Source organism: Pogona vitticeps, chromosome 1, assembly GCF_051106095.1.
Source record: "Pogona vitticeps strain Pit_001003342236 chromosome 1, PviZW2.1, whole genome shotgun sequence".
Classification (NCBI taxonomy): Eukaryota; Metazoa; Chordata; class Lepidosauria; order Squamata; family Agamidae; genus Pogona; species Pogona vitticeps.
The window spans coordinates 237,296,804-237,322,022 of NC_135783.1; the positions used below are offsets into that span (position 1 = coordinate 237,296,804).

At 40.1% G+C, this 25,219-nt stretch overlaps 1 protein-coding gene across 1 annotated transcript in view; it reads left to right on the forward strand.

Annotated features, from left to right (window-relative positions):
- The window catches only part of CNTNAP5 (contactin associated protein family member 5), a 491,198-nt gene that overhangs the window by 392,404 nt on the left and 73,575 nt on the right, over positions 1 to 25,219 (forward strand). The window contains exons 14-16 of the mRNA XM_020805439.3: positions 2,107 to 2,263; positions 14,326 to 14,453; positions 15,504 to 15,674. Coding sequence (XP_020661098.3) covers positions 2,107 to 2,263; positions 14,326 to 14,453; positions 15,504 to 15,674 — 456 coding nt within the window. The remainder of the gene's footprint in view (positions 1 to 2,106; positions 2,264 to 14,325; positions 14,454 to 15,503; positions 15,675 to 25,219) is intronic.

Consider the following 25,219-nt stretch of genomic DNA (forward strand, 5'->3'; position numbering starts at 1 on the left):
TGTTTTTTTTTTTAAAAAAGCCCTCAAGATCTTACAGGAAAGCTGTGCTTTTATCTACCTTGATAAGCAGTAAAGAATTGCAGACCTAATACAAAAATTAACTTTTATTTGAACATGTTTCTCTTGGGAAATTCTTTATCTTTTAAAATTCTCTCCATCATTCCCAGTTTCTGTTCTCTGACTGACCTAAGACTTAGTTGGTTAATCAATTAATTCGTGTTATGACTATTTTATAGTTATGGAAAGTATATTGGTTACATCCTTCATCCTTGTAATTTGGGCTGACTTGAGGCTTTACCTATAGCTGAGAGTATGGGGTACAGCCATGATAAACGTTAGAGGAGAAATACCCCATGGTTCCATTGTTGACTCATGTTGTTGCTTTGTGCTCTGTTTAGGTAATGAGATGGACAGAACAGTGTTTTGTACCACAGGTCATGGGCTTGTAGCATTTGGATTTTATTTTATTATTATTATTTGTTTTAAAAAAAGGAACTAAAAGTATCTTTTAATTGCTTTGGAAAACTTACAAAGCTGTAACTGCTTCTGAAAACTTACAAAGTGTATGGTTACTTCTAAAATTGATGGTTACTTCTAAAAAATTGATTTCTACAGGTGATTTGCAATGACACCCAATTCCTTTTAAAGTATATATCTCATGAGAACTTGAACAATTCTCAATAAATTTGATACAAAAATAAATAGCTTGGAGCAGGGGAGAAATTTTGGAGAATTGCTCATGGGTGAGGTACAGGGTTGTTGGGCTTACCTTACTTATAATATGACTGAGGAGTGTATATGTATGTATATACTCTTTCATTGTTTAATAAACTCTATAGGAGCTTCCTGCCACTCCCAAGCTTCCCATAGACTTCATTTAAAGCCCAGGGGGAAGATATAAGTCCCTCCTTGATGCTTTTTCATAACAGGAAGTGTGAGCAGCCAGGGAAGATGCAGAAGGGTGATAAAATATGTAATAGAAATACACACACACACACACACACACACACACACACACACACACACACACACACACACACAGAGAGAGTATATATAGCACTGTCAGCCATTTTGCAATATCACAGTAAGCTCAGAAAATAAAAGAAGTCTTTTCAGTTCTGTTCCTACAAATAAGGTGGAGAACTTTGGAATGCCATTTGTGCATGGTAGGCCATCCACCTCATCCATATGCCCCCCCCCCCCGAGGACTACATAGGCTGTTTTCCAGCAGGTATTCTCTTAAAGCTCATTCTGCAGTCCAGAAATAAGCACTGTTAAACGTAACTTATTGCCAGGCATAGCCAGCTTGTGAACAAATTTGGGGGAGGGGGGTTTGGGCACGTTTCACCATACTCCTGTGGTGTAACATGCTGCATATGCGTCCAGGTAATTATGTATAGGAGTACAGTTATGCTGCTTCTAATAAGTTGTGCATTATGTTTAGTGTGCAGACATGCATATGCATCCATACACACACTGTCACGATAAGTCCAATATTGAGACTGTATTGCTACCCTGCTCTTTGTCACTGAGGAAGAAGCTGAGGGGTGTTCTGAGAAAGAAAACCTGTTTTGGACCATGCACTATACAATATAGAGTTATTTTGAATCTGAAAATAGCTTTTGAAAGACTAGTTGTAAGTTTCTCTTCTTCACTGCAATCTAGAAAATGGAGTAGCAGTTTCAGACAAAAATTGCTACTGGTATATCCTACAAGAGTACCTTCTTGTAAGAAGAGATGCAACAACAAGGCAGTTATATCTGCCTAATGCACTCTTGTGCAAAAAAAATGTGCAATTCTTGTCATTTTCTGAGTTTCCAAAATGTAATACTTGATTCGAAATGCTAAGCTTACAAATATTTATGCCTTAGTAACGGAGAAGGAAGAAGTGCCTTCCAAGCATTATCTTATAGTGAAATATGCAGATCTGAAATACTGAATTCAAAATGCTGACTTCTGCTGTATGCATTTTTTTTTAAAAAAGATATAGAATGAGGCATCCCCCAGCTGTGACAAGAAGGAGACCTGCCTGTGTGTTGTCTTGATGTGTTGCCTTAATTCTCATTTTTTACCACAGTGTGTTTGTTTATTTGTTTTTCTCCTCAGATGGAATGCCCTTTGTTTGGTGGGTTGGCCGTGCCAATGAGAAACATCCTTACTGGGGAGGGTCTCTTCCAAGAGTCCAGCAGTGCGCTTGTGGATTGGAAGAAAGCTGCTTGGACCTGAGATACTTTTGTAACTGTGATGCAGATAAAGAAGAATGGTAAGGATGGGAATTCACTTTCATTTAACATGTCCATGTGGAAATATACAGTGAATTACCATCTGCAGACAAATTCAAGGTCTTTTCTTGTGGAACGTTTGTGTGAGGTCAGTGGATTCAAATAGGAAGGCACCGATATTTTTAACACTTTCACTGTAGTTCTTTTTCATTGCTTTTAAGTATGTTTACAACGCATAAGAAAGGAAGCATAAGATCACTGATCCTCTGTCCAGGGGTGATTCATCATTCAAGCGGGAGGGTGCTGTGCCCCAAAAATTCACCAGCTGCTTATGACTCCATTGTATCTCTGCTTATGTGAAAAGGCAAAAGGGCTGCTGAGGGGAAGACTCTTCTGCTGTGGAGGCTCCATATAGATATTAGAACCAGTTTTCTGACTCATGCCAGGAATCTCTATGGGTAGAGTTATACCTCTTCCAACCTATCAATTCAGTTCAATTCAATCTTTATTGTATGGTCACAGACATGATAAAAAGTTTTCAAAATTAATTAGAACAGTTTAAAATTGGATGGCATAACTGAAAAACTGAAAAAAATATTGTAAGACAGAGGCAAGAATTCTTACGTATTCTTTGTGCAGAAACAAGAAACTCGGCCACTAGGGTCTATCTCTGTCTTATTGAATCAGCTAAAAAATATTTTAGATACCAATCCAGGGTCCTAACTGTGAGATCTCTTATTACAGGGTTAAGAAGGCTGGTACAGTCATGCCTGTAAAAACTGCATATGAAAAGGACATGCTCCAATGTTTCAATTTTATTGGGGCTACAGGGGCATAATCGATTTTCATATGGTAAACCATCACTTTTCACACAAGCAGAGTGAAGAGATGGGGGTCAGGCTAGCATGCTCTCCTTTCTGTGTGTCAAATAAATATGTTTTGCCAGCCACCAAGCCAATATCAATCCGAGAGATTTTCAGACATGAACAAAATAATTCTTTGCCTTTATTCCTAAAATTAATCTTGTACTGTTTTTAGAGCAATATATTTGAACCAGTGGAAAATTAGTTATAATTGTAGTTCCCAATAGATAGTGTTATAATTACCATGTATACAATGTAACACTTTACTTTTCTGTTCACTTTTAAGAAAAAGATCAGCTAAATTTGTTACTTTTAAACATCCACACCTGGAAATTTTCCATTCAGCAGCATGATGCACAAAATGAACTATGTCATATTCCTTCTTCTCAGTTTAGTAAGATCATACCTCCAATATTATAAAAGCAACTGAAAAGCTACAGTAATACAGTGGTGCCTCGCTAGACAGTTACCCCGCATGACAGTTTTTTCGCTAGACATTGACTTTTTGCGATCGCTATAGCGATTCACAAAACAGTGATTCCTATGGGGGAATTTCGCTGGACAATGTTTGGTCCCTGCTTCACAAACCGATTTTTGCTAGACAACGATTTTGTCAACTCCCTCCGTGCTTGCAAAATGGGTGTATTCGGGACCTAAGCTTTGCAAGACAGCTATTTAAACAGCTGATTGGCAGTTCGCAAAGCGGCTTTCTTATGGCCGATCTTCGCTAGACAATGACGATTCTTCCCCTTTGGAACGCATTAAACAGGTTTCAATGCATTCCAATGGGGAAATGCTTTTCGCTAGATGATGATTTCGCCAAACAGCTATTTCAGTGGAACGGATTATCATTGTTTAGCAAGGCACCATTGTATAAGAAAGGGAATTATGTTGTTCCTCGTTATATTTAATTCTATTGTAGTACAACTATATTTTAGATACTGAAAAAAAGAGATAATATGGAATTGAAATTTCAAGTTTTCTTTGACAAAGACCCTCCTCTTGGGCTTACCATTTATATTTCAAGCTAGAACTGCACAAAGTTACAGCAGAAGCCTTCTTGAATGGGTACCTCCTCATCTATGCAGACTTCCCAGTCTGCAGAGGTGAGCAGACAGTAAATAAGCCTCTTATGGGGAAAAGCCTGAACTTCCTTAGATTGTAGATTGCCCTCCTAAACTGAAATGAAAGAAGATCTCCACACTTTTAGTACATCCAGCACTTGTGGATCTCTGCTTTGATGCCCATGCCTATAATAAGTTCTCTTGAGCAAAACAGTCATAGAAACTATTAAATTAATTATAGGGTTTAACAACTTATACAGGATTTGGTGTGAGTTTTGAAGAGAAGAAAGATGTGGAGCAGGGGGAATTTTCATGGTGGAAACAGTTAATTTAAGCTCAAAACATTGCCATTTATGCTTCAAATTCCTTTCAAGAAAAAGGATTCTTCTTTTCTTTTTTGCACCTGACCTATATTGCAGAAAAAATTATAGCAATGCAGTGTAAATCAATGGTGAGCTTTTAAAAAAAAGCATAAAGTCAACCTGGAAAATGAACAAAAGACCAGAGCTAAAATTGTCTGTGATATAGAAGGCTGAAAAGATTTGGCATTTTCAGTTTAGAAAGTAAGTGGCTCAGTGCTGCAGTGATAAGGGTATATAACATTTTGAATACTTTGGACCAGAGATAAGGAACATTAAAGTGAACACAGGCACATATCTAGCTCAAGATACAGCCTTTTTGAGGTGAAAACCTCGCACGTCTTCTCCAGTTCTTCAATAATGATGATCATTTTGGAAAGAAGACCTTGAGCAGGATACATCTTAAGAGCCTTATGTTGCCTCTTAATCGTGTAGTGAAAATCGCACAGAGAAAGGGTTTAAAATAAGCCATGGCAACATTTTGTTGTCAAATAATTAACACTCAACTTCACAGGATGCAGAACTGGCCTTGCATGTTGCTGAGTTTACTGGCTGTTGTTGATGAGAATATTAATGGCCACTATTTTTGGTGTTAGGATCATCTATACAATCATGTTGCTTTCACAATTTTTTAAAAACCACTCACATACATTATTGTATTTATTCCCCCATCTCAGGTCTACAGTGGCATCAGATATCTATCTGAATTGTTAATATTTGTGTGCTTTAAACACAAAGTCTAGGCTTAGTGCTTTTTTAACTGCAAGGAAGGTCATATTTTTGGACAAAGGTGATTCCCTGTAGCTGACGTGGCAACCGGAGACCAATAATGTCTGGGTTGTTTTTTTTAAAGTGAGGCTGCATACTAATGACAAGATCATGCACTCATCATCACATTAAACAGCCATTGTCTGTGGCAACTGCCCTTTGAATTTAAAATATCGACTTGAATTATATGCCACATTAACCATATTCATAAGATTTAAAAAGATGGGAAGACCTTCTTAATGTCATTTCTTGAAAGAGGCCATAATGTGTTCTTAAAACCTTAAAATATTGCTTTAGGCTCCTTCTAGCAGTGATCAGTCATAGGCGAGCAAGTAATGTTGCTTTTCATAATACTACTGGGGGAAAAACTTAGTAAGAAGTCCTTCCCTATAGACTGAGGGTGCACTCCAAGACTCCTGTGATGCCTTAGGGGTTGTGGACAAGCATTAGATATGGTGATGCCAGCCTTCCCAAGAACATTAAGCCACCCAGATTCTTGAAGTATAATGACAAACACACCTGCTGTCAATGAGAGCTTCCTTTCTGAAATGGAAGGTGAGTCTTGGGGGGGGGGGGCTTGATCAGGACTGAGGCTTAGGCAAAAGTTGAAGGCCCTTCTCCTTCAGTTTCTAACCCCAATTTGCTTTCTATCTGGAAAACCCTGAAAAGGGTTACCATAAGTCAGAACTGACTTGATGGCACATGGTCCTTAACTCTCATCAACCTCATAGCCAATGATGAGGAATTATTGGGGCTAATCCAAAATCATGTAAAAAGCCACAGTTGCAAAGTTCTAGGAACTTTATACTGAAATCCAATATAAATCGCAACTAGAATAGGCCCACTGAATCAGTAGAATTTATGGAGGAGTTGCCTCACCAAATCTCCACTGATTCAATGAGCCTACTATGATTGTGACTTATTACTGGATTTTAGCCACCGTGAGTCTTCCCTGACCTGTATGGCATACATTGTGCACTTTGAATGGTGCTTTCTTTAATCTTCCTATACTGTAGAACAGCTGTTGCTGCTTTTTTCTTCATTGTATTCCATTACTAAGCCACTTGTTCTATTCAGAACCCAATGGTGGGTAACAAATTAAATAACAAGTTCTTGTTACTCCATTGAATCCCTAGACTAACAGAAAGAGCAGACAGAGGGCTAGAAGGGTTATTGCGCTAAATGGATTGTTAGTCTGCGCTGAAGCTATCCTTAAAGTTGATGTCTTACAGTAACACTATTGCTACATAACTGCCTGCAGTACCTTGCTTCCAGTCTTATGGGTTGTGCTGCTTTATACTTCATGGCTGCCAAATACGTAGGAGAACCTATGCCACCTTTCATTGCCTTTTAAATTATTTGCACTATGCTAATCTCAAATGTGTAAGATTTTTATTTCGTTTCATTGGCTTGCTTCCCATTCACCTAAGCAGAGACATCTGCTGATAGAATCCCCCCCCCCAATATATGGTATCTATTACAAATTCCATTAACTAACTATGCCACTGAGCTTTCCTACCCACTAGAGGTTTCATTAACGTGAAAGGAGAAGATGTAGCAATAGGGTACCGTAAGGGATGAAATTATGTTTAATGACATCATTGTCCTGCCATCTGTTGTAGGAAAGGAAGGAGACTGTGATAATTCTACCTGGAGGCATGGCTAGTTCCTAACAATGCTGAATCTTGGACAGAAAAATGAATCCCTTGCCCCGAAGCATCCATGTGTTACAAATAATGAAAAACAGTTCTGTCCAACTTTCTGCCTGGCACTTTCTAAGTCTGCTATAGCATACCATTTGATTAAGTTGCTTAATTCATATCTGGACTAACATGCTGCATTTGAGACATATACGTAAGGGATGGAAAAGAATTTCACTGGATTTGACAGTCTCAACAAAAATATAATTTTTGCACTTCTTGAAACTCTTCATGAGAAAAAATGGACCTTGAGAACTTCACACTTGAGAGGCGTAACTGGATATTTCAGAGAAATGGGATGTACAGAGAGTAATGCACACTTTTTAAAAGTGGGGTCACCTGAAAAAAATATTCTGTTGAAAAAATACACAGAGACACACATTAGTTAATGTGTCAATAAGTACAGAGTGTAAGAAAATCACTTTGAAATGCATATGGATTTCAGCATAGGCAGAAAGCTTTACAACCTGGTACAAACCAAAGCTAGGGAAAAAATACAGGTGGGATTTAGAGAAGTGCAGTAAATTGATACTGAGATATTTTCTCATCATTAGTTTCCAGTATGTTACCTCCAGAAAGGCTAGGTAACTTCATGTCATCTACATGTACTCTCATGTGTGTGCAGTACATATTTGTGAGTGTGGCACAGTGAGAACATGGCCAGTAAACACTTGATGCAGCAGCCTTGATGAAACTGAACAAGTCTATATTTGGTCAGTGCTAACTGGGTGGGCTTCTAAGTGCACACCCATGAGCTACATTGTAGAAGAAAGGCACACAGTATATAGTAATACTCCGAAATATTCCTTTCGAAATGATGGGACCCTACTGTGAGAGACCTTGGAACAAATCTGATTCATTTGTGCTTTAAAGCATGTGGAGACCACAAACGTTTAGAAGCGCACACTAGGTCTGCCCCCTTTCTTGTCACTTTATAAAAGCCATTTTTAGTGACTGTTCCCGAACTCTGGAACTCCCTCCCATGCCAGAGCAGGCTGGTGCCCTTCCTGTTATCATTCTGCCAGCAGGCCAAGACCTTCCTAATCAGGCAGGTTCTTAATATATATTGGTTGTTGTGGGTTTTTCGGGCTCTTTGGCCGTGTTCTGAAGGTTGTTCTTCCTAACGTTTTGCCAGTCTCTGTGGCCGGGATTTTCAGAGGACTGCACTCTGTGCTGTTCTCTGAATATGCCGGCCACAGAGACTGGCAAAACGTTAGGAAGAACAACCTTCAGAACACGGCCAAAGAGCCCGAAAACCCCACAACAACCATTAGATCCCGGCCGTGAAAGCCTTTGCGAATACATTGAACGTCTTAATATATAAATTGCTGCTGAGGAAGGGATATGGGGGGGGGGGGGGAGGAATTGTTCTTTTATTTTTTAATACATTTGAAAAATATTTATTAATGGGATTTTATTTAGTAACTTTTGATAATGAATATGTTTGTTTTTTAAAAATATGAAATGTTTATAGCTGCAATAGTTTTAATATTTATGTCTGTAAATCATTTATAAGCCACCTTGAGTCCCTCTACAGGTAGAAAGAAGGGATAAAAATTCAATTCAGTTCAGTTAATTAATTTATGGTCACGGAATATGACTGCCTGAAGAGAGGAATCCTGCAAAACCTGGATTGGCTATCCAGCTAAGCCAGAATCCCATTGGATTAGGGGGGTTGACTGAGGTAGAGAAGTTACTTGGATACAACAGTTCTCTGCTTCAGAAATTTATCTTTTCTGTGACTGAAAAGATGGTGGAGGATTCAAGGCTGGTATGCTTCTCCCAATGCATGCAAACATCACATACTTTAAAGAGCAATTCGAGCTACAGACTGTCAAAAACCATGAAACAGAACCCTGCCTCATGAATTCTAAACTTATTGATTTTTTTTTGCTTGCTTGTTATAGCAATGTACTTTCCTGCAGCCAAGACTAATCTGCACACAAATTAGTACACAGCACTCAAATCTAACTAATTTATCAGCAAATTCCTTGTGCATGAAATGCACTTTTTTTCAGAATTTCTGAATATGTCAAAACTTGAATGACTATTGAACTATATTTTCAGACTTTGCAAAACAAGACCTGGATCTCATTTAGGCATCCTTCAGTCTTGAGAGCCTGTGGTAACATGCTCTGTATGGAGGAACAGCATCTAGTGTGGCTGAGAAGGCCAATTCGAGAGTGACAATTCCTTCCACACTGAAGACAAATACAATCTGTCCCCTGTCCAGCTCCCTGATTTTGCTGCTTTTGTGACTTCCTCTTTGCCTTGGCCTGCTGGACAAGGGTCTCTTCAGACTGGGAGGGGTGGTTATGCACCGCCTGCCTCCAGGCTGAACGCTCCGATGTCAGGGCTTCCCATCTGTTCAGCTCCATTCCTAAGGCCTTCAGATCCCGCTTACAGATACCCTTGTATTGCAGCTGTGGTCTCCCTATGAATACCTGAATACCAGATGAGAAATGTACCTAAATTATAGCAGATTATGTGAGCTAGCATTAAGGACTAGAAAGTCCTCTAAGAACCAATCCACACAAATAGTTTATTGAGTAATAAATTCATGTTTGTTATTCTCACTTTTACTCCATGCTTTTCTGGTATTAAATCAAGGTTACATTTCTGTTGCAACTATGTATATTCAGGGATGCATATTTCTCATACAGTACTTGAAGAAAAGAAAAGGTGTTATATTTACCAGATGGCAGTGAAATCCAGTTTCTTTGTTACACAAAGGGTAACATTCAGTTCTTCTGACACTCTTGGAGAATCCCAGCAGGGCTCATTAACTGATAGCTAGGAACAACTGAAAGTCACAACGTTTGTGTAAGAAACAACAGGGCTTCATCCTGTGCTTTTTTTTTTTTTTTTTTTTTTTGCTATTGGTTTTATTTTTATGAAGGAATCACTGATGAGTAATATAGTATCTGTCCTCTCCTAGATGTTGAAGGGCTTTTGATTTTTTAAATAATTTGTTTAAACCTTTTTGTTGTACCCAAACTATAGCCATTTTGTAAATGTAGCAAAGTTCAGCAAGAAACTCTGGTCCATATCTATGTATTTTTATTTTGAAGTTTGGGGTTTGCTATGTCACTAATGGATTTGCTTGTTTCTTTTTTTGTTTGAGGGCATGGAGGTGGGTGGATGAGTAGTGCTCCTTTCCTGCACTGGGTATGTACATGAATTCCCTCCAGAATACAGATATTAGCAAAAGCTGCGAGAAGCAAAATTCTGCCCTTTATTATATCTGGATATACAATTAACACATTTATCATCAAAAGGGATCCTCACAAGCAATGTGCAAAGTAGAAAATGCTACCGGGACATGTTTCAATTGATTTCACAGAAAGATCATATGTCGGCAGTCTTCAAAGTTGTACTAATCTTTTTGGCTACTCTTTTTTTTAAAAAAAATCAAAGTTTCCAGCACTACAGCATGTTAAAAGCTGGGGCATGAACTTTACATTAATTCCCATGTTTAGAACTATTTAGTTATAGATAATCAAAAAAACATAGTTTAGATCTTAACTATTTTACAACCAGTTCTGTGTGCCAACATTATTAAGAAGAACAGGACTGGCACTACCATGACAGGAAAATCTTTGATAGTATTAAAGGGCAGCAAATTACTCTTTGCCCATTGATATGTGTGTTCATTAATTTAATATATATCTTGCCCATTCATATTAAAAAACGGTTAAATTAATAGTGTACATATTTCTAAAATCATAAGACAGAAATATGGAGAAACACAAATTTAGAATCACAAATCATACCCATCTAAAACTTCAAAGGTCTACAGATAAAATGTCTTCTAAAACTGATACAAAAACAATGGAAGAGCAGCGACGGTCAAAAGGAAATTCATTATTTGCTTATTTCGCCAAAATTCAGGTATGAATTTTTTAACTGGTGTCTGAAAGACAAAAGTATTGGGGAACAACCAGATCTATGATAAAGGGTGTTCCATAATGAAGATGACACCTCCAAGATAGCTCTGCTAAATGTATTGGCTCTACTACATAGTACTCTTAGGCACTGCAGACAGAAGAGATGTGCTTGTCATAGAGTTTTTTACTGGAGAGCTTCTGTGTGAGATGTTCTGACTCAGGTGCTAAATTTGACTGGCCTAGTAGATGCTGCCGTGTGACACTTGAGATGGGGGATGGGGTACATAATATATTGTTGAGCTTCAGACTGCAAAGTGTCTTCCTAGCCCTGAACGCCAAGAATGAGAACATATGTCACTACTAAAATGGCACCCTTCTCCTGGTAGAAGGAGCTAAATTATCTATTTATTCTACCCTACCTTTCTCCAAATTCAGTTATGAATCATTGACTGCAGACCTGGAAGGGACCCTATGGATCGTCAAGTCTAGCCTGTATCAAGGAAGCACAGTGGGAAACTGAGCTCCCAACCTCTGGCTCTGCATCCAGATATCTATACCACTGAGCTATCAAACAGTCATAAGAACTCAAATAGCTCTTCTATACCAAGGATGTTCCCTTTGTATCATCTCCTTTGTTATCAGGACAAGCACACATACATCGTAACAGACCCAGCTGCTTGAATCCCAATTGTTCCACCTATGCATGGCAAACAGTCAGAGATTCCTCCTTACATCCTAGTGCAGTGGTTCCAAACCTTGGATCCCCAGATGTTCTTAAACTGCAACTCCAAGAAATCCTGGCCAGCACAGCTAGTGGTGAAGGTTTCTTGGAGTTTCGGTCCAAGAACATCTGGGAACCCAAGGTTAAGAACCACTGTCCTTGCCCAATATTTACCCAATATGTTGCATAATATTTTGCTGGACACCATGAATAGTAGGCGGAAGCTGCTCAAGATGGCCCCTACTTCTACTCGTGGCAATGAGGGTCAGCTATAATGGTTTCCTCACATTTCTAGAATTTCATCTCCAGGGAAAGAAAAACAAGGCATTGTCTGTAGATGCCAAATATTCAGTTACTGCTTTGTTCTTGAGAATGAACATTGTTGGCTTCAAAGAAAAGTGTATACAAGAGAAAAAGTAGATGCTATACTGCTGATGATTACACTGGTTATGATGTTTTCTTTCCCCCATTGTGTTAATTTGCTGTTATATGAACTGTCCTTGAAGGTGACCTAGAAGTTTCAAATGGAGCACAATACAACTGTGAGTCTAGGCTGATACAGCTAGGTTTACGTATATTGTGCCAAAATTGACAAATACAGGCATATAATAATAAATAAACATCATGGGTTGCCAATTGCCTGCAGCACCAGTGCAAAATGCTACTAAAGGACCCAAATATTTGAGAGAGTGCCTCTCTCATACCAGCCCCACATTGATTCCTCTATGGCACATGTCACTGAAGGGCACAGCTTTCTCAGAAGTGGTTTAACAACTGCAGCCTTTCCTATTTGTAGGTTGGAGGGGAAAGCAAAACAGAGCCCTCAGACCACATGTATTTTATGGCAGCACAATCCCACCACTGTTGTCATGCTGCCAGATTTTGGCCATTCATATTCATGAGCTAATTTGCATTAACCTATGAGAGGGCTGGAGAGGCAGAGCCAGCAGCAGCTACATGCAGCTTGGTGGTAGAAGGAGGTTGAGCTGAAGGGAGATTGAGATAGAGAGAGATAGGGCAGGTTAGAGAGATAGAGATTGGGATGAGACACTGAGAGAGAGAGAGCTGGTTAGAAAAATAGGTAGAGAAAGTGGTAATGATATTGCAAGAGAAAAGTATGTACTGAGAGAACTGTTGATGAATTGCTTATGTATAATGTGTATCTGAAGAACTTCTGTTATTATTCAGTCTGCTTCGCTTCAATAAATAAGTTATGTTTCTATTCACAAGACAAGTGTTCTGACAAATGTCATTTATATTGTGGATTTATTTATTTATTTTCAAGATTATTTATTTTCAAGAGACCATTACCAGTGGTCTGTGAGCGGCGTACAACAATATTAAAACTTTAAAAACATTAAAACCATTAAAAATAGGCAATGTTATAATAATATTGAGGTAATCCACTGGTGGCAGTGAGAAGAAAACACGATGTGAGCCTTTGTGAGGGAAAGACAAGCAGGGGCCCCAAGGGCAACACCACAGTAGCAAATACAAGAAAGACCACATGTGGTCTTTTCTTTTAAATAGCAGAATACTCTTACTAAATACCAAATATTCACTAAATTCCTTGTTATCAATGCAGTCTGTCTTGACATAATGAGATGTCTTGGTAAGGAAGTTTCAAGTCCCACAAGATTCCTCAGCTCTAGCATAAAGAATGAGCACTTTTTTTATTCCAGGTCTTTGCTGTTTGCACAAAATGCCTCTGCACAATCTATTGTCCTTTCCCCTTTTGAAGCTAAGCACAAACGAAACAGAAAGAATAAGCACAGAGTGACTGGTTGATCAGAAAGAACAGATGTCCATCAGGTGCTTCTGATTTTAAAAGTCTTTGCAAAAGACTTTTAAAACAATTTGCACTATTCATCTCAATTGTTTAAAGTCAGTCTCACACATGTGTAACCCACTCACATGTATTCATTTATGCTCCTGAATTCTACTTGTTCTATTGAAACAAGTGTTGTTAACTTAATCCCAGAATCTGATTTATTTTTCATGTGTGAGAATGTTTAGATTTTGTGTCCTTAGGGCAAAGAGCTCCTAACCTTGCAGTGAGCACACTCAAAGGTCAGAGAATTCTGCATAACCAAAGTGGTCCAAAGGGTCTTGCCAGTTGGAAGGAAATGAGGAAGGTGTAGTTCCCAGTTTTTTTTTTCATCCCAATGTTCTTATTGCTGTTGTTTTTCTGCTTTCTCTCCCATTGTTCAGGGAAGGTCTAAGTACTGTAGTTCCCATATTGGAGCAGTGCCATAAACCTAGGCAGCTTTGGATCCTGTGGACTGAAGGCTAGCTCCTGATCCATCCTTTTTGTATTTTCCTTGTACACTACATTGAGATGCTGAAAACTTTAGAACTTTCCATAGGTATGGGAGGATGCCTCCCCTGGGAAGTCCAAAGTGAGAGATCTACCCCAACCTTTCAATACAACAGATGTCTTTCCCATGGGTCCTGGCACCACACTGTATTGGACTGTAATTCTGCAGTCATCTTATTGTTGAATTCCATGTTGTGAAATACAGCAGTATTCTGTTTTAGGATTTTAAACCAAATGAAGTGTGGCACAATTTTTTAAAAATGCATAAATCATATGCATTTTATCTATGTGCACTTCATATCCATTGGACATTCTTTATGAAATCAAAGAAACAATACAATGTATAATTTTTTTTCCTACAAAGATAATGGATGGATTTCAGTGCTTATTCATGTGTGTTTTATATTTGTCTGTGTGTATCCAGGACCAATGACACTGGCTTCCTTTCATTCAAAGAACACTTGCCCGTGAATCAGATAGTCATCACCGACACAAACAGACCTAATTCGGAAGCTGCCTGGAGAATTGGCCCTTTGCGTTGCTATGGAGATAGTGAGTATCAGCACTTTTTACTCTCTTCTGCACAGGCAGCACAAGATGTGTGTCTCTGTGTGTCTGCGTGCATGTGTGCATAACACATCTTGTGTAATGCACATATAGTTATTTGTTTATACTCTTAAATAGTCTACTTGTTTAATTGATAACAAGCTTGTTAACATAATCTCAGAGTCCAATTTGTTTCCAGCTGCATTCCAAAGAATTTCAGAGTTTCAATTTAAGAACTGCTGGATTAGGCAGATGGCCCATCTAGTCTAGCATTTTATTTCCATTGTAGCTAACCAAAGGCTGATGGGAAGTACCTACAACTAGGATATGAGTTCAATAGCACCTAAAACAGGTCTTCCCTAAAAACAGGCGATAAGAAGCATGGTGCTGTCTCTGGTAATATACAGCTATCATACATAATCCTTCATATTCTTTAATAGTCTTATCCTCCATGAAGTTTTCTAACCCCACTTAAGACCATCTAATATGGTGACCATCACTGTATCTAGGTAATATGTTCTACTATTAGCTATGTGCTGTGGGAATAATTTTCTCTTTCTTAAATCTACAGCTATTCAACTTGATGGATGATGAACCCAGGTTCTATTGCTATGAGAGAGAGGGGAACCATGCCTGGTTTTGTAAATCTGCACCATGTTTCCCAAATATTTTTTTATTTGCTCCTGGCATTTGATCATTTTGGTTGCTCTCTTTTGCACCTGTTCCAGAGCTGCAGTATCCTTTCTGAGATGATGTGACTAGAATCTAACATAGCCTTTCAGGTGTGATTATACTATAAGTTGGTCTAAGAGTAGAAAGGTATTGACTGCTTTGTTTTTGATTCCTTTCCTAATGATTCCTCACATGGAATTTGTCATTGTCTTTAAAAAAGAATGCTATATTAGATGGGCTATCAGCCTAATCTAGTTGTTCTTAAATTGAAACATTCAACTGGTTTAACATTTTTATTGATTTGTTCATTTTTGTTATTATTTGCAAAAGGATATTCACTAGATGCTTACGATTAACTATAGAGAAGATTTTTGCTATTTTCAGGACAGTTCTGGAACGCAGCTGCTTTCACCACTGAAGCATCCTACCTTCTTTTCCCTACCTTCCATGCGGAGTTTTCAGCAGATATTTCCTTCTTCTTCAAAACAACAGCTGCATCTGGGGTCTTCTTGGAAAATCTGGGACTAAAAGATTTCATCCGAGTTGAAATAGCCTGTGAGTATTGTGGTGTTCCCCCCTTGTGCCCGCTTGCTTGACTGTCAAGACTCAGAGCACTCGAAGGCAAACAATCCCCTCTTTTGCACTGCTGCCACCAGGTGATCATTAAATCACCATTACTTCGGGAAGATGAAAATTCAGTCCCACACTTCAAAGTCTTTTAAATATAAGTTTTGTTCATTGATTACAGAAATTGATAGTGATTCATGAATATCTTCTATAGGTAAATTTATTATAAACAATCTTCTATTTGATAATACACTCCTAACTAATCACCTCTCAGATTTCCCCAAACTCCACACTCTATCCCCTTCTCCACTCTCTCGCACTACTCATACTCTCTCTTACTAACTTTCCCTCAGGCTCCGCCTCTTACCACATCTCTCTTGGCTCCACCTCTCAGCAACATGAATATGCATGAACAATTAACATAACAAACATTAACCATTGACATATTAAAGGGGAATGCTACAAGTATGTACGTTCAGAGCTGGCTGGATAGCTTAGTGGTTTAGGTAGCTGGCTGTGGAGCCAGAGGTTGGGAGTTCAATTCTGCATTGTACCTCCAGGGAGAAGCCAGCCTGTGTGGCCTTGGGCAAGCTGCACTGTACCAGGGCAGCCACCAGAAGAAGGGAATGGCAAAGCACTTCTGAGTACTCCATACCTAGAAAATTCTGGAAAGGGACACCATAAGCCAGAATTGACTTGATGGCACATGATAATGATGATAATGTACATTCAAATCCTGATGTCTTTTCCGTTCTGCAAATTTGAGCAGGAACGGAGGTCATGAATGTACTGTAAACTTGTTTTCAATATTTCTAATGAGCTTTTGAAGAAGGGTGTCAGTAGGTTGGAGTTAAGTTCCCAATACTGCATAACTATCAGCAATGGGTAAAATAAGAAGGAACTGCGAGATATTTGAAAGCTGCAAGCTGGTACCACTGCACGTATGTTTGTTTGTTTATGCATAGGCACAATGGTTCAACTTTCCATAGTGAGCAAAGAGCCATTTTACTATCTCGGTGCCAGCTCTGCAGTGTTGTTGCCAATGTCTCTCATCTGGACCAGTATACAAAATGATTGGTTTCCATGAATGGTGTATGATATCAGTTGTCAGTTGCTCACCTCTCCTGGTACAGTGGACCTCAACTTTCGGAATTAATCCATATTGGAACGGTGGCCGCTGTCAAAAAGTCCGTAGGTCGAGGGTCCATTTCCCATAGGAATGCACTGAAAACCCATTATCCATAACTGGCCTAAGGAAAAAAAATCCCGGGTTTCCAAAGCTGCACCCGCTGCCCGCTGCCTTCTGTCCCTGCTGCCCTCTGCCTCCCGCCCCTGTGGGGACAGGAGGTCAGTGGGGACAGCTTTGGAAACCCGGCAAGCCAAAAAGCCATCCTGACCTCCGCACCCGCTGCTGGCTTTCGGCTTGCTGGGCTTTGAAAGCTGCACCCACTGCCCTCTTGTCTCCTGTCCCTGGTGCCCTCTGCCTCCTGTCCCCATGGCCGAGGGCAGAGGCACTGGGGACAGGAGACAAGAGGGCAGTGGGTGCAGCTTTCAAAGCCTGGCAAGACAAAAGCCGGCAGCGGGAACGGAGGTTGGGGCGGCTTTTGGCTTGCTGGGCTTCCAAAGCTGCCCCCACTGCCCTCTGCCTCCTGTCCCTGTGGGGAAGGGAGGCAGAGGGCAGAGGCAATGGGAGGCAGAGGGCAGTGGGGGCAGCTTTGAATTTCCCGCCCTTTTCCACTGCCTTTCGTAGGTCGAAGCTCCGGCCACAAGTCGAACCAAAATTTTGCGGCCAGAGCTTTTTGTACCTCGAAATTTTCGTAAGTAGGGAGCTTTGTAAGTCGAGGGGCCACTGTATTAGATATTGTTGGCTGATGGTAAAGAGTGCTTATGCCATAGTAGCTACTTTGGAAAGTAGTTGGCCTGCAAAGAGACCTGAGGAAAGAGCTCTAGAATATACTGAAGGTCATAATGGTTCTTTTGCGGCCTGTCAATAACACAGGCTCTCCCTGGGACTGAATTGCACTTGTTGCCCAAGATATTATAGGCAAAACTAATTGGTGGCTATAATTTACCTTTTATCCTGCTGGTTTTGACAATTAATGGGAGAGATATAGTGTTGTGACTTTGGAGTGAAATAAGATCCTTCTGCTCTGGATTCCATGAGGTTGAACAGACGTGGAATGAAGTGCCATCATTTCATAATAAGGTTATAATAATTTCAACATAAAATTTAATAAAATAAGGCCCCCAAGGCATTTTGATTCATTAAACCCATGGTAAATGCCGTGGTGCGTTACCACTAGGTAATGAGGTATGGTTCAGTGTTAATTGCACATCAAAGTCATATTTGGTTGACACTTCAATGTGCTGTATTTCATTCTCAAGGGCCATTTTTAAAAACAAAAAAAAACCCCAAAAAAGGCAGGGCTTCAACATGAAATGATGACAGACCAATGCAATATATCAAAAGGAGTATTCAGCATGCACTGTGATGGAGTGTAAAAGCAGAAGGGAGAGAGCCAGCCTTTCCATTAGAATGTAACAGGAGCATCATAGGCCAAATCAGTATTAAAGATGAAAAGCCATATTTTGAATGTGTCCACAAATCAACCGCTGTGGGTGCAAATGTAGCCCAATCCAGTACAGAATTAGGGATACCAAAACTCATTGATCCTAAGCTCTGAAGGAACTGGAGGAGATTCTCAAATTTAAGGATTGTTGTTGGGGACCAAGGCTGACAGTATTCATACAAAGGTATTCCAGATTACTATGCATAGTTTACAAAGCTGGGCAATGGAGAAAGATTACTGAGGGGAGGGGTAATCAACTCATGTGAAATGTGGTGTTGGAGAAGAGTATCAGGGACACCACAGGCCACTAGACAGACAAATAGGTATGCTTCAAAGCCAGTGAAGTTTGATATCTCTTGAGAAGCAATTATGACTAACTTAAGGCTACCATACTTCGGGCATGTTATAAGATGACTCACTGGAAAAGACAATAAGGCTAGGAAAAGTTGGAAGCAGTTGGAAGACAGTAGACTTAACATGAAATGGACTGACTTCATGAAAGAAATGATAACTTTTAATTTGTGGCTCTCTTAACAATAGGATTTTCTAGTGGTAAAAAATTCATAGAGTTGAATAGTTTTCAAGTGAGTTGATGTCACATAGCAACAGATTCACAGAAATCATTGGCTTAGTTCCAGCCATCCTTCCATAAACAGGATGAAGTTTTCACTCCTATATCAGAAATATTTTGCATCAGTTCTGTAGTTCCATATGTTTTATGAAATGTTTTCCTAAGAGTTGGAAGACAATTGAATTATCAGGCAAAAGGAAAAAAAAAAAGAACAAAAAATGTTGTGGCACCTTAAAGATTAACTGCTATATTTTAATGTGAGCTTTTGTGGACACTTCCTATCTGAGGAATTAACATTTTCATTTGCTTCTACTTGATATGCTGGCACAGGCATGGTTAATTCTTCTGAAACTACTAACTGGAATTATGTGGGCTATAGGGTGAATCGGGGATAGGGGCTATGAGAGATAGTAAGGAATTTGTTTGGTTCAGATTTTCATATGAGTTAATCTAATCTGTACTCTCTGAACAAATATGCAAACCGGAGTGCAATAATACTTTCATTTTTCCACTTCTCTGAATTCTCCAATGCAATTTTCTGAATTAAAAATTGTTTAAAAGTGTGAACGCTAAAGGAAATTGTGTACAGGATACATAGATTAGGAAGAGGGCATACAAAGGTTTGTATACAAATTTGTGTGCCCTCTTCCTAATATATGGGGGAAATGACCTGGGTTGGCATTTTCCTATGAGAATTTACATTTTAACCTCTCAAGAGTAGGATTGGGATAAGTATATCTTGCCTTGGAAATGTACATTTCTGAGGCTCACAAGATGTTCTGGCAAAGAAAATAATGTGCATGAAACCATGAGGACATATAGAAATTAAGCCTACAAATGAGCAATAGTTTGAAAAATATGCACACAATCTTTTAGTCAAAAGGGGAAAATAATAAAATTATATGTATTAGGAACAAAATACCACAGTATGCATAATTTTTCGGGTAGGAAGAAAAAATATGTTTCTCAATCTGGTACCGAACAAGACAAAACAAGAATGCTGGTGAGAGTCTCTGAAGCATAAAAACAACAACAAAAAAGAGAATGTAAATCCTATGAATTTTTCTATATACAAAGGCATATATGATTTTTCAGGTGGGTGTTTTGTCAAATGAAAGACAATTTCATGGGGAAATGGGATGGAAGAGACATTTGTTTCAAAAACTTCAAAGACTGTTGAAATCAAAATAAACAGATTTATCTTGCTGCAGAGGGAAGGGAAAATTACCGGAAATTATCCTTGCCTTCCCTCCCCTCCCACCCCCAAGAAGCAACATTTGTAGTTATTATGGTTCCATATAGAAAATGGACTTATCTTTCAACCTTATCCTCATGCCTTGTCATGAAACCCTGCTTTGAGGAATTTGGCCAACCTGCCCATTCTCATTGTCTTTTGAGGAAACAAGAAGAGCTTGCTAGGATAGGGAATCAGAACTTCTGTCCATAAACATTTCTCTTGAGCTTCCCCTGCCCCATTTCTGGATAATATTACACAGTGAGTTAAAACATTGTTCCAAGTAGCCAAGATGGTGGCGGGCCAGCAGGGTGAACACTTAGTCAGCCGGAAATGTGCTGATTCCAAACCTCTCTCAGTCTGAGGATGATGAAAGTTACCTAGGATGAACTTGGCTATAGGGGCAACTGGTTTGAGTTTGTGTCTCTTTATTAGAGGAAATTGGATATGCCATAACTTGACTCCTCCCCGACTGGTCCCTGTCTTCACCACTTTGGTACTGTGCAGACTGCTTAGGCTGGCAGACCCTCTGCCGGATGATCTGTGAGATTAGTCAAGAATATGAGGTTTTACTGGCACAAAAGAATTTATGCCAGCATAAGGGAGCATCTGTCCATAGAAGTTCCTATCTATCCATAATTCCTTACAGCTGGTATATCTTTGTATTAAGGTTGCACTGTAGATGGTGATTGTGCCTACATTAACCAGCCCTCTTTTGTCTTCCTGAAGCCGAACCATTGTTAAATCTGCTCTGCATCACTTTCCTACTTCCCCATGGCTCCCACAGTATTTACACGATGAAAGAGGTTTTATGGGAACCATAAGAGCCACAGGGCAGAAATAGGAAGTCTTTGATTGAAGAAGTAATTAGTCTTCCATAAGCATAGTTAAATCAACAGGATTTCAGCCATTGCCCCCCAACCCCAGAATAAAGATGCGAGACAATAGGGATTAAAACACGGGCCACATTTTATTGATTGTTTTTGACAATCATTTCGTCAGAGGTGACTTATCAGTATGCTGAAAGAAATGTCCGGGATTCTGCCTTCTAACCTCCAAATATACCTGTGTGGCTCTAACGGGGCAAATGCTGCTTATGCTACATTGCCCTAAAGTGATTTATGTACCCTTGCCTAGCTGATCAGCCTTGGATCGCCGAATGAGGATTTGTACCTTTCCTTCAACCTTAACATCCTGCCATTGAAGGGCTAGCCTAGACCTATCTTCCTTTCCTGATGCAACCACCTCACTAATTCTAAGAGCCCCAAAGAACATCATCAATGATGCTGCTTCAAAAAGGACCTTCTCATATTCATCCTTACATAAGAACGCCCACTGTTTGCAGATGTGCTCTAATACCTGAAATAGGGACCTTGGGTTCCTGAATCCTACCTCTCTCCTTGGACCAACCTTCTATCATTTTTCTTATGTGGTAGTCCCCTGAATAATCCCTAAATCCATTGATTTTTGCATGATAGGCTAGAACAGACAGCCTACATTGAATGGTTCCGGGTGCCAGTCTCTTTCTATTTAAATGCACAATAAATTGTTGTAAATGTTCAAATGGAGCCAGTCATTCTGGCTTAAGGTAGACCATTTCCCTAAATTCCTGAAACTCTATACTCACAGCTGAATGTCCTCAGTGCCAGGGCCAAACCTATCGCTCTTGATGCATCTTCATGCCAATTTGCCAGACCTCTGGGGGCAGCACTTTGGAAAACTCCTTGGCTCTGGAGTCTAGCTCCCTGAACTGGTTGATCTGTTGGCACAACAATGCATCAGCTGTCCTATTTTCCAAACCTGGCACGTGTCAGGCATACATTAGTACATTAAATTGCAATGCCCATAATGTAAATGCCCTGACCAATGTCATGACCCGTTCTGAGTACAATGTGAGGTTGTTTATAATGTAAATAACTGCTTGATTGTCGCACCAGAACCAGACCACAGAGTTTGAACACTCTTCAGCCCATAGCCAAAGCGCACCCACTATAGGGAAAAATTCTAAAAATGTAATACCATTCCGATGCCACTCATGAGGCCAAGTGCCCATGCACCACCTTCCTCTGAAGCAAATGCTGAATCCTAAGGATCCTGCTGCATCTGAATGGACTTGGAAATCATCTTTTAGTCCAATCTCTCCTCTCCAAAAAGAGATTCCATTAAATTCTGCTAAAAACTGACTCCATACTAATAGATCTTCCTTCATTCTGCATGTGACTCTCATCCTATGCAGTGGTCGATGAAGACCCTGTATAGCAGTGCACAATTACCAGAGAAAAGGACGTCCCAGAGCCACCAGTCTACAGGCAAAATTCAAGTGCCCTACTATTTGTTGAAGCTCCCTCAGCAACACCTTCTGCTTCTGTAAGAGTACCGCTATCCTGTTCCTGAAATCCTCTAGCTTATTATTAGGCAGTCATGATGTTTGCCGTATCGTGTCTAATTCAGTCCCTAGGAAGGTGAGGGACATGGTTGGCCCCTCAGTTTTCTCCTTGGCTAATGGTAATCCCAGCTGTTTTGCTAATGATTGAAAACTATTTAGTATGAACCTACACCTTCCTGAGTTCTTTTTGCCACAGAAAAGGTAGTCATCAAGGTAATGGACCATAGATTTTCATCCCACCTTACATCTAAGTTTCCATTCAATAAATGAGCCAAATTTCTTGAATGCAGTGCATGATACTGAACAACCTATCAGTAAGGCCCTGTCAATGTAAAAGGATCCCTGGAAATTGAATCCTATCAGGTCATAGTTGTTGGGATGCACTGGCAAAATTCAAAACATTGATTTTATATCGCATTTTGCCATTTCAGCCCAAATTCCGCATTTCCTAACCATGCACACAGCCTCATCAAAAGAGGTGTATCACACTGTACACAATTCTGGTGGGATAGAGTCGTTAACTGACACTCCCTTCGGAAAAGATAAGTGATGAATAAGCCTGAACTCACCTTGGGCCTTTTTAGGCATGATACCTAATGGGGAAACCTCAGGTTCTTCATAGGTAACATTGGGAAGGGACCAAGAACCCTTCCTTCTTTCACTTCCTTATCTATCTTACTCTGGACTATGCTTTCCATTCTGTGCACCGATTGGAGGTTCTGCTTAAAATATGCACTGCGCTCCCGCATAGCTGGGATTCAGAAACCATATTTAAAGCCTTCTAAGAGGTAATTAGTGTCCTCTCTACTCGGGTAATGTTTTAACCAGGCTTCTAAAACTTTGACCTTAATTGGGCTGGGCCCCTTTTCCAGACATGCCTCTGCCATTGTTGGGCTTTTTGCCGCTTCCTGAGCCCTTGTTCTGGTGTTGGGCGCCTGCTCTAAAACATGCTGAGTTGGGGTGCTGACCCCCACATGTCACTCGTGCCTAAAGCAGCATGGTCTCTTGGTACAAAAGCCCTTGGAGTTGTACTCCCAGGAAAGAATGTTGGGTTGAACCGCCTGCCCCAGTCCCAGGTGGAGATTTTGACCAAGGGCTACCTTCCTATTCAAATGTCCCCTGTCGAATCTGTCCCCTATGTTTGGCCTAGCGGGTGTCACATTTTGCAGCCACAATCCAGTCTGGGGCTCATCCAAACACATGTTAGTGTGAATTGCGCTGTGCATTCTGAACAATTTGTCATAATGAAGCCACGCCTGCCCTACAAAATCAACATACACCCTGTAAATTATGTCTAAATATTGGAATAAAGCTTGGGCCCTCCATGGCTGTGCCTTAACTATCATGCCAGCATAGATTAAAAATCCTGGGAGCCAATTTGCACATGTCCTCTAGGGTTTCTTTCTCCTGCGCCTTTCTTTATCCTTTTCATCTTCCTTATCTATGTCCTTCTTCTCTGCATTTCTGTTTAATAATTCAAATAAGTTCACATATTTTTCCTCTATATCTTTTATTTAGTTGCCGGGGTGAGATGATCACCCAGAGGCATAGAATAATCCCCATATGGCAGAGCACACAATGGGACAGTATTATAGCCTGTGTTGGGTACTGAGGGGTAAGGCTAAGCCCCTACGCTAGCTATATTATTTTGTGTTGGTAAAGCTAAAATGGGGTATGGCATGCCCCATCCACTAAATTGTGGGGTGGTGTATGGCCACGCAGTGCTAGGAAGCCCCGTACTCTGTACATTGCATGGTGTGTATGTTGCAGGATTGCACTGACCACTGCCAGCCAAAGGCCAAGTGGGGGTCGGTGAATAGGTGCCCGATGTGGTGTTTCACTCACCTGAAGACATTGAAGCCATGCTTGGACCCTCCCCGGTATATGGTCTGTCGGGGCCAACTTCAATTACGTCTTCCTGGACCTCCTGGCACTCAGTCATTGTCCCAGCTGTTGTCAGAGTCAATGACTTTCCACCTCTCTCAGAACACCGTGGCTTAGGTGTTGAAGAAGTGCCCTCAACATCACCTCTGGTGGTCCCCTCAGATAGCTGCTCTGCCTTGAGAACAGCAATCCGAGTCATGAAATCATGTGCTAAAGCTTTACATTTAGCTCTGCAGTGGCTTTTGGCATCCCTAGCTGATCTGCAAGGTTGAACCTCAGCTGGTAGTGGAGTTTGCCTCACCAGCCGCTCTGCCTCTAACGTGGAGACTTTGTCCTGAATTTCTTGCCAGACAGGCCAGGATTCTTCATTTGATGAGAACTGAGGGGGCAAAAACTGTGGAGCTGGCTTCTTCTTTGCCGGCTGTTTTCCCTTCCTGTTACCCTGGCCCTTCCTCGATGCCATTGTGGGTCAAGGTTTCCTGTCCCTTAATCAATTACTACACTTGGAATATGATTGCCAATCCAAATGAAGAAGTTGTACTTAGTGTTTTGTGTGTTGTTTGTTTGTTTGTTTGTTTGTTTTGCTAAATGTATAAGGGAACAGCTACACCAGTAGATGGGGGATCTTGATTTCCTAGATTCTTCCTCTCTCTCTTTTTAAAAAATCCTTCAATAGAATGTGATTGATTAATCAATCCTACTCTGACTAATAGCTAGACCATCAGCTTGACTATTTAATTAATTTCCTATGTATATAAAGTTAAAATTAATTTAATACTTGTATTATCAATTAATTGAAATATTCAAGTTTACTTGTTGCTATTTACTTATTAACTTAGTACCTAAATATTATTATTATTTATTAATTAATTTCTTGATTTTTTTAAT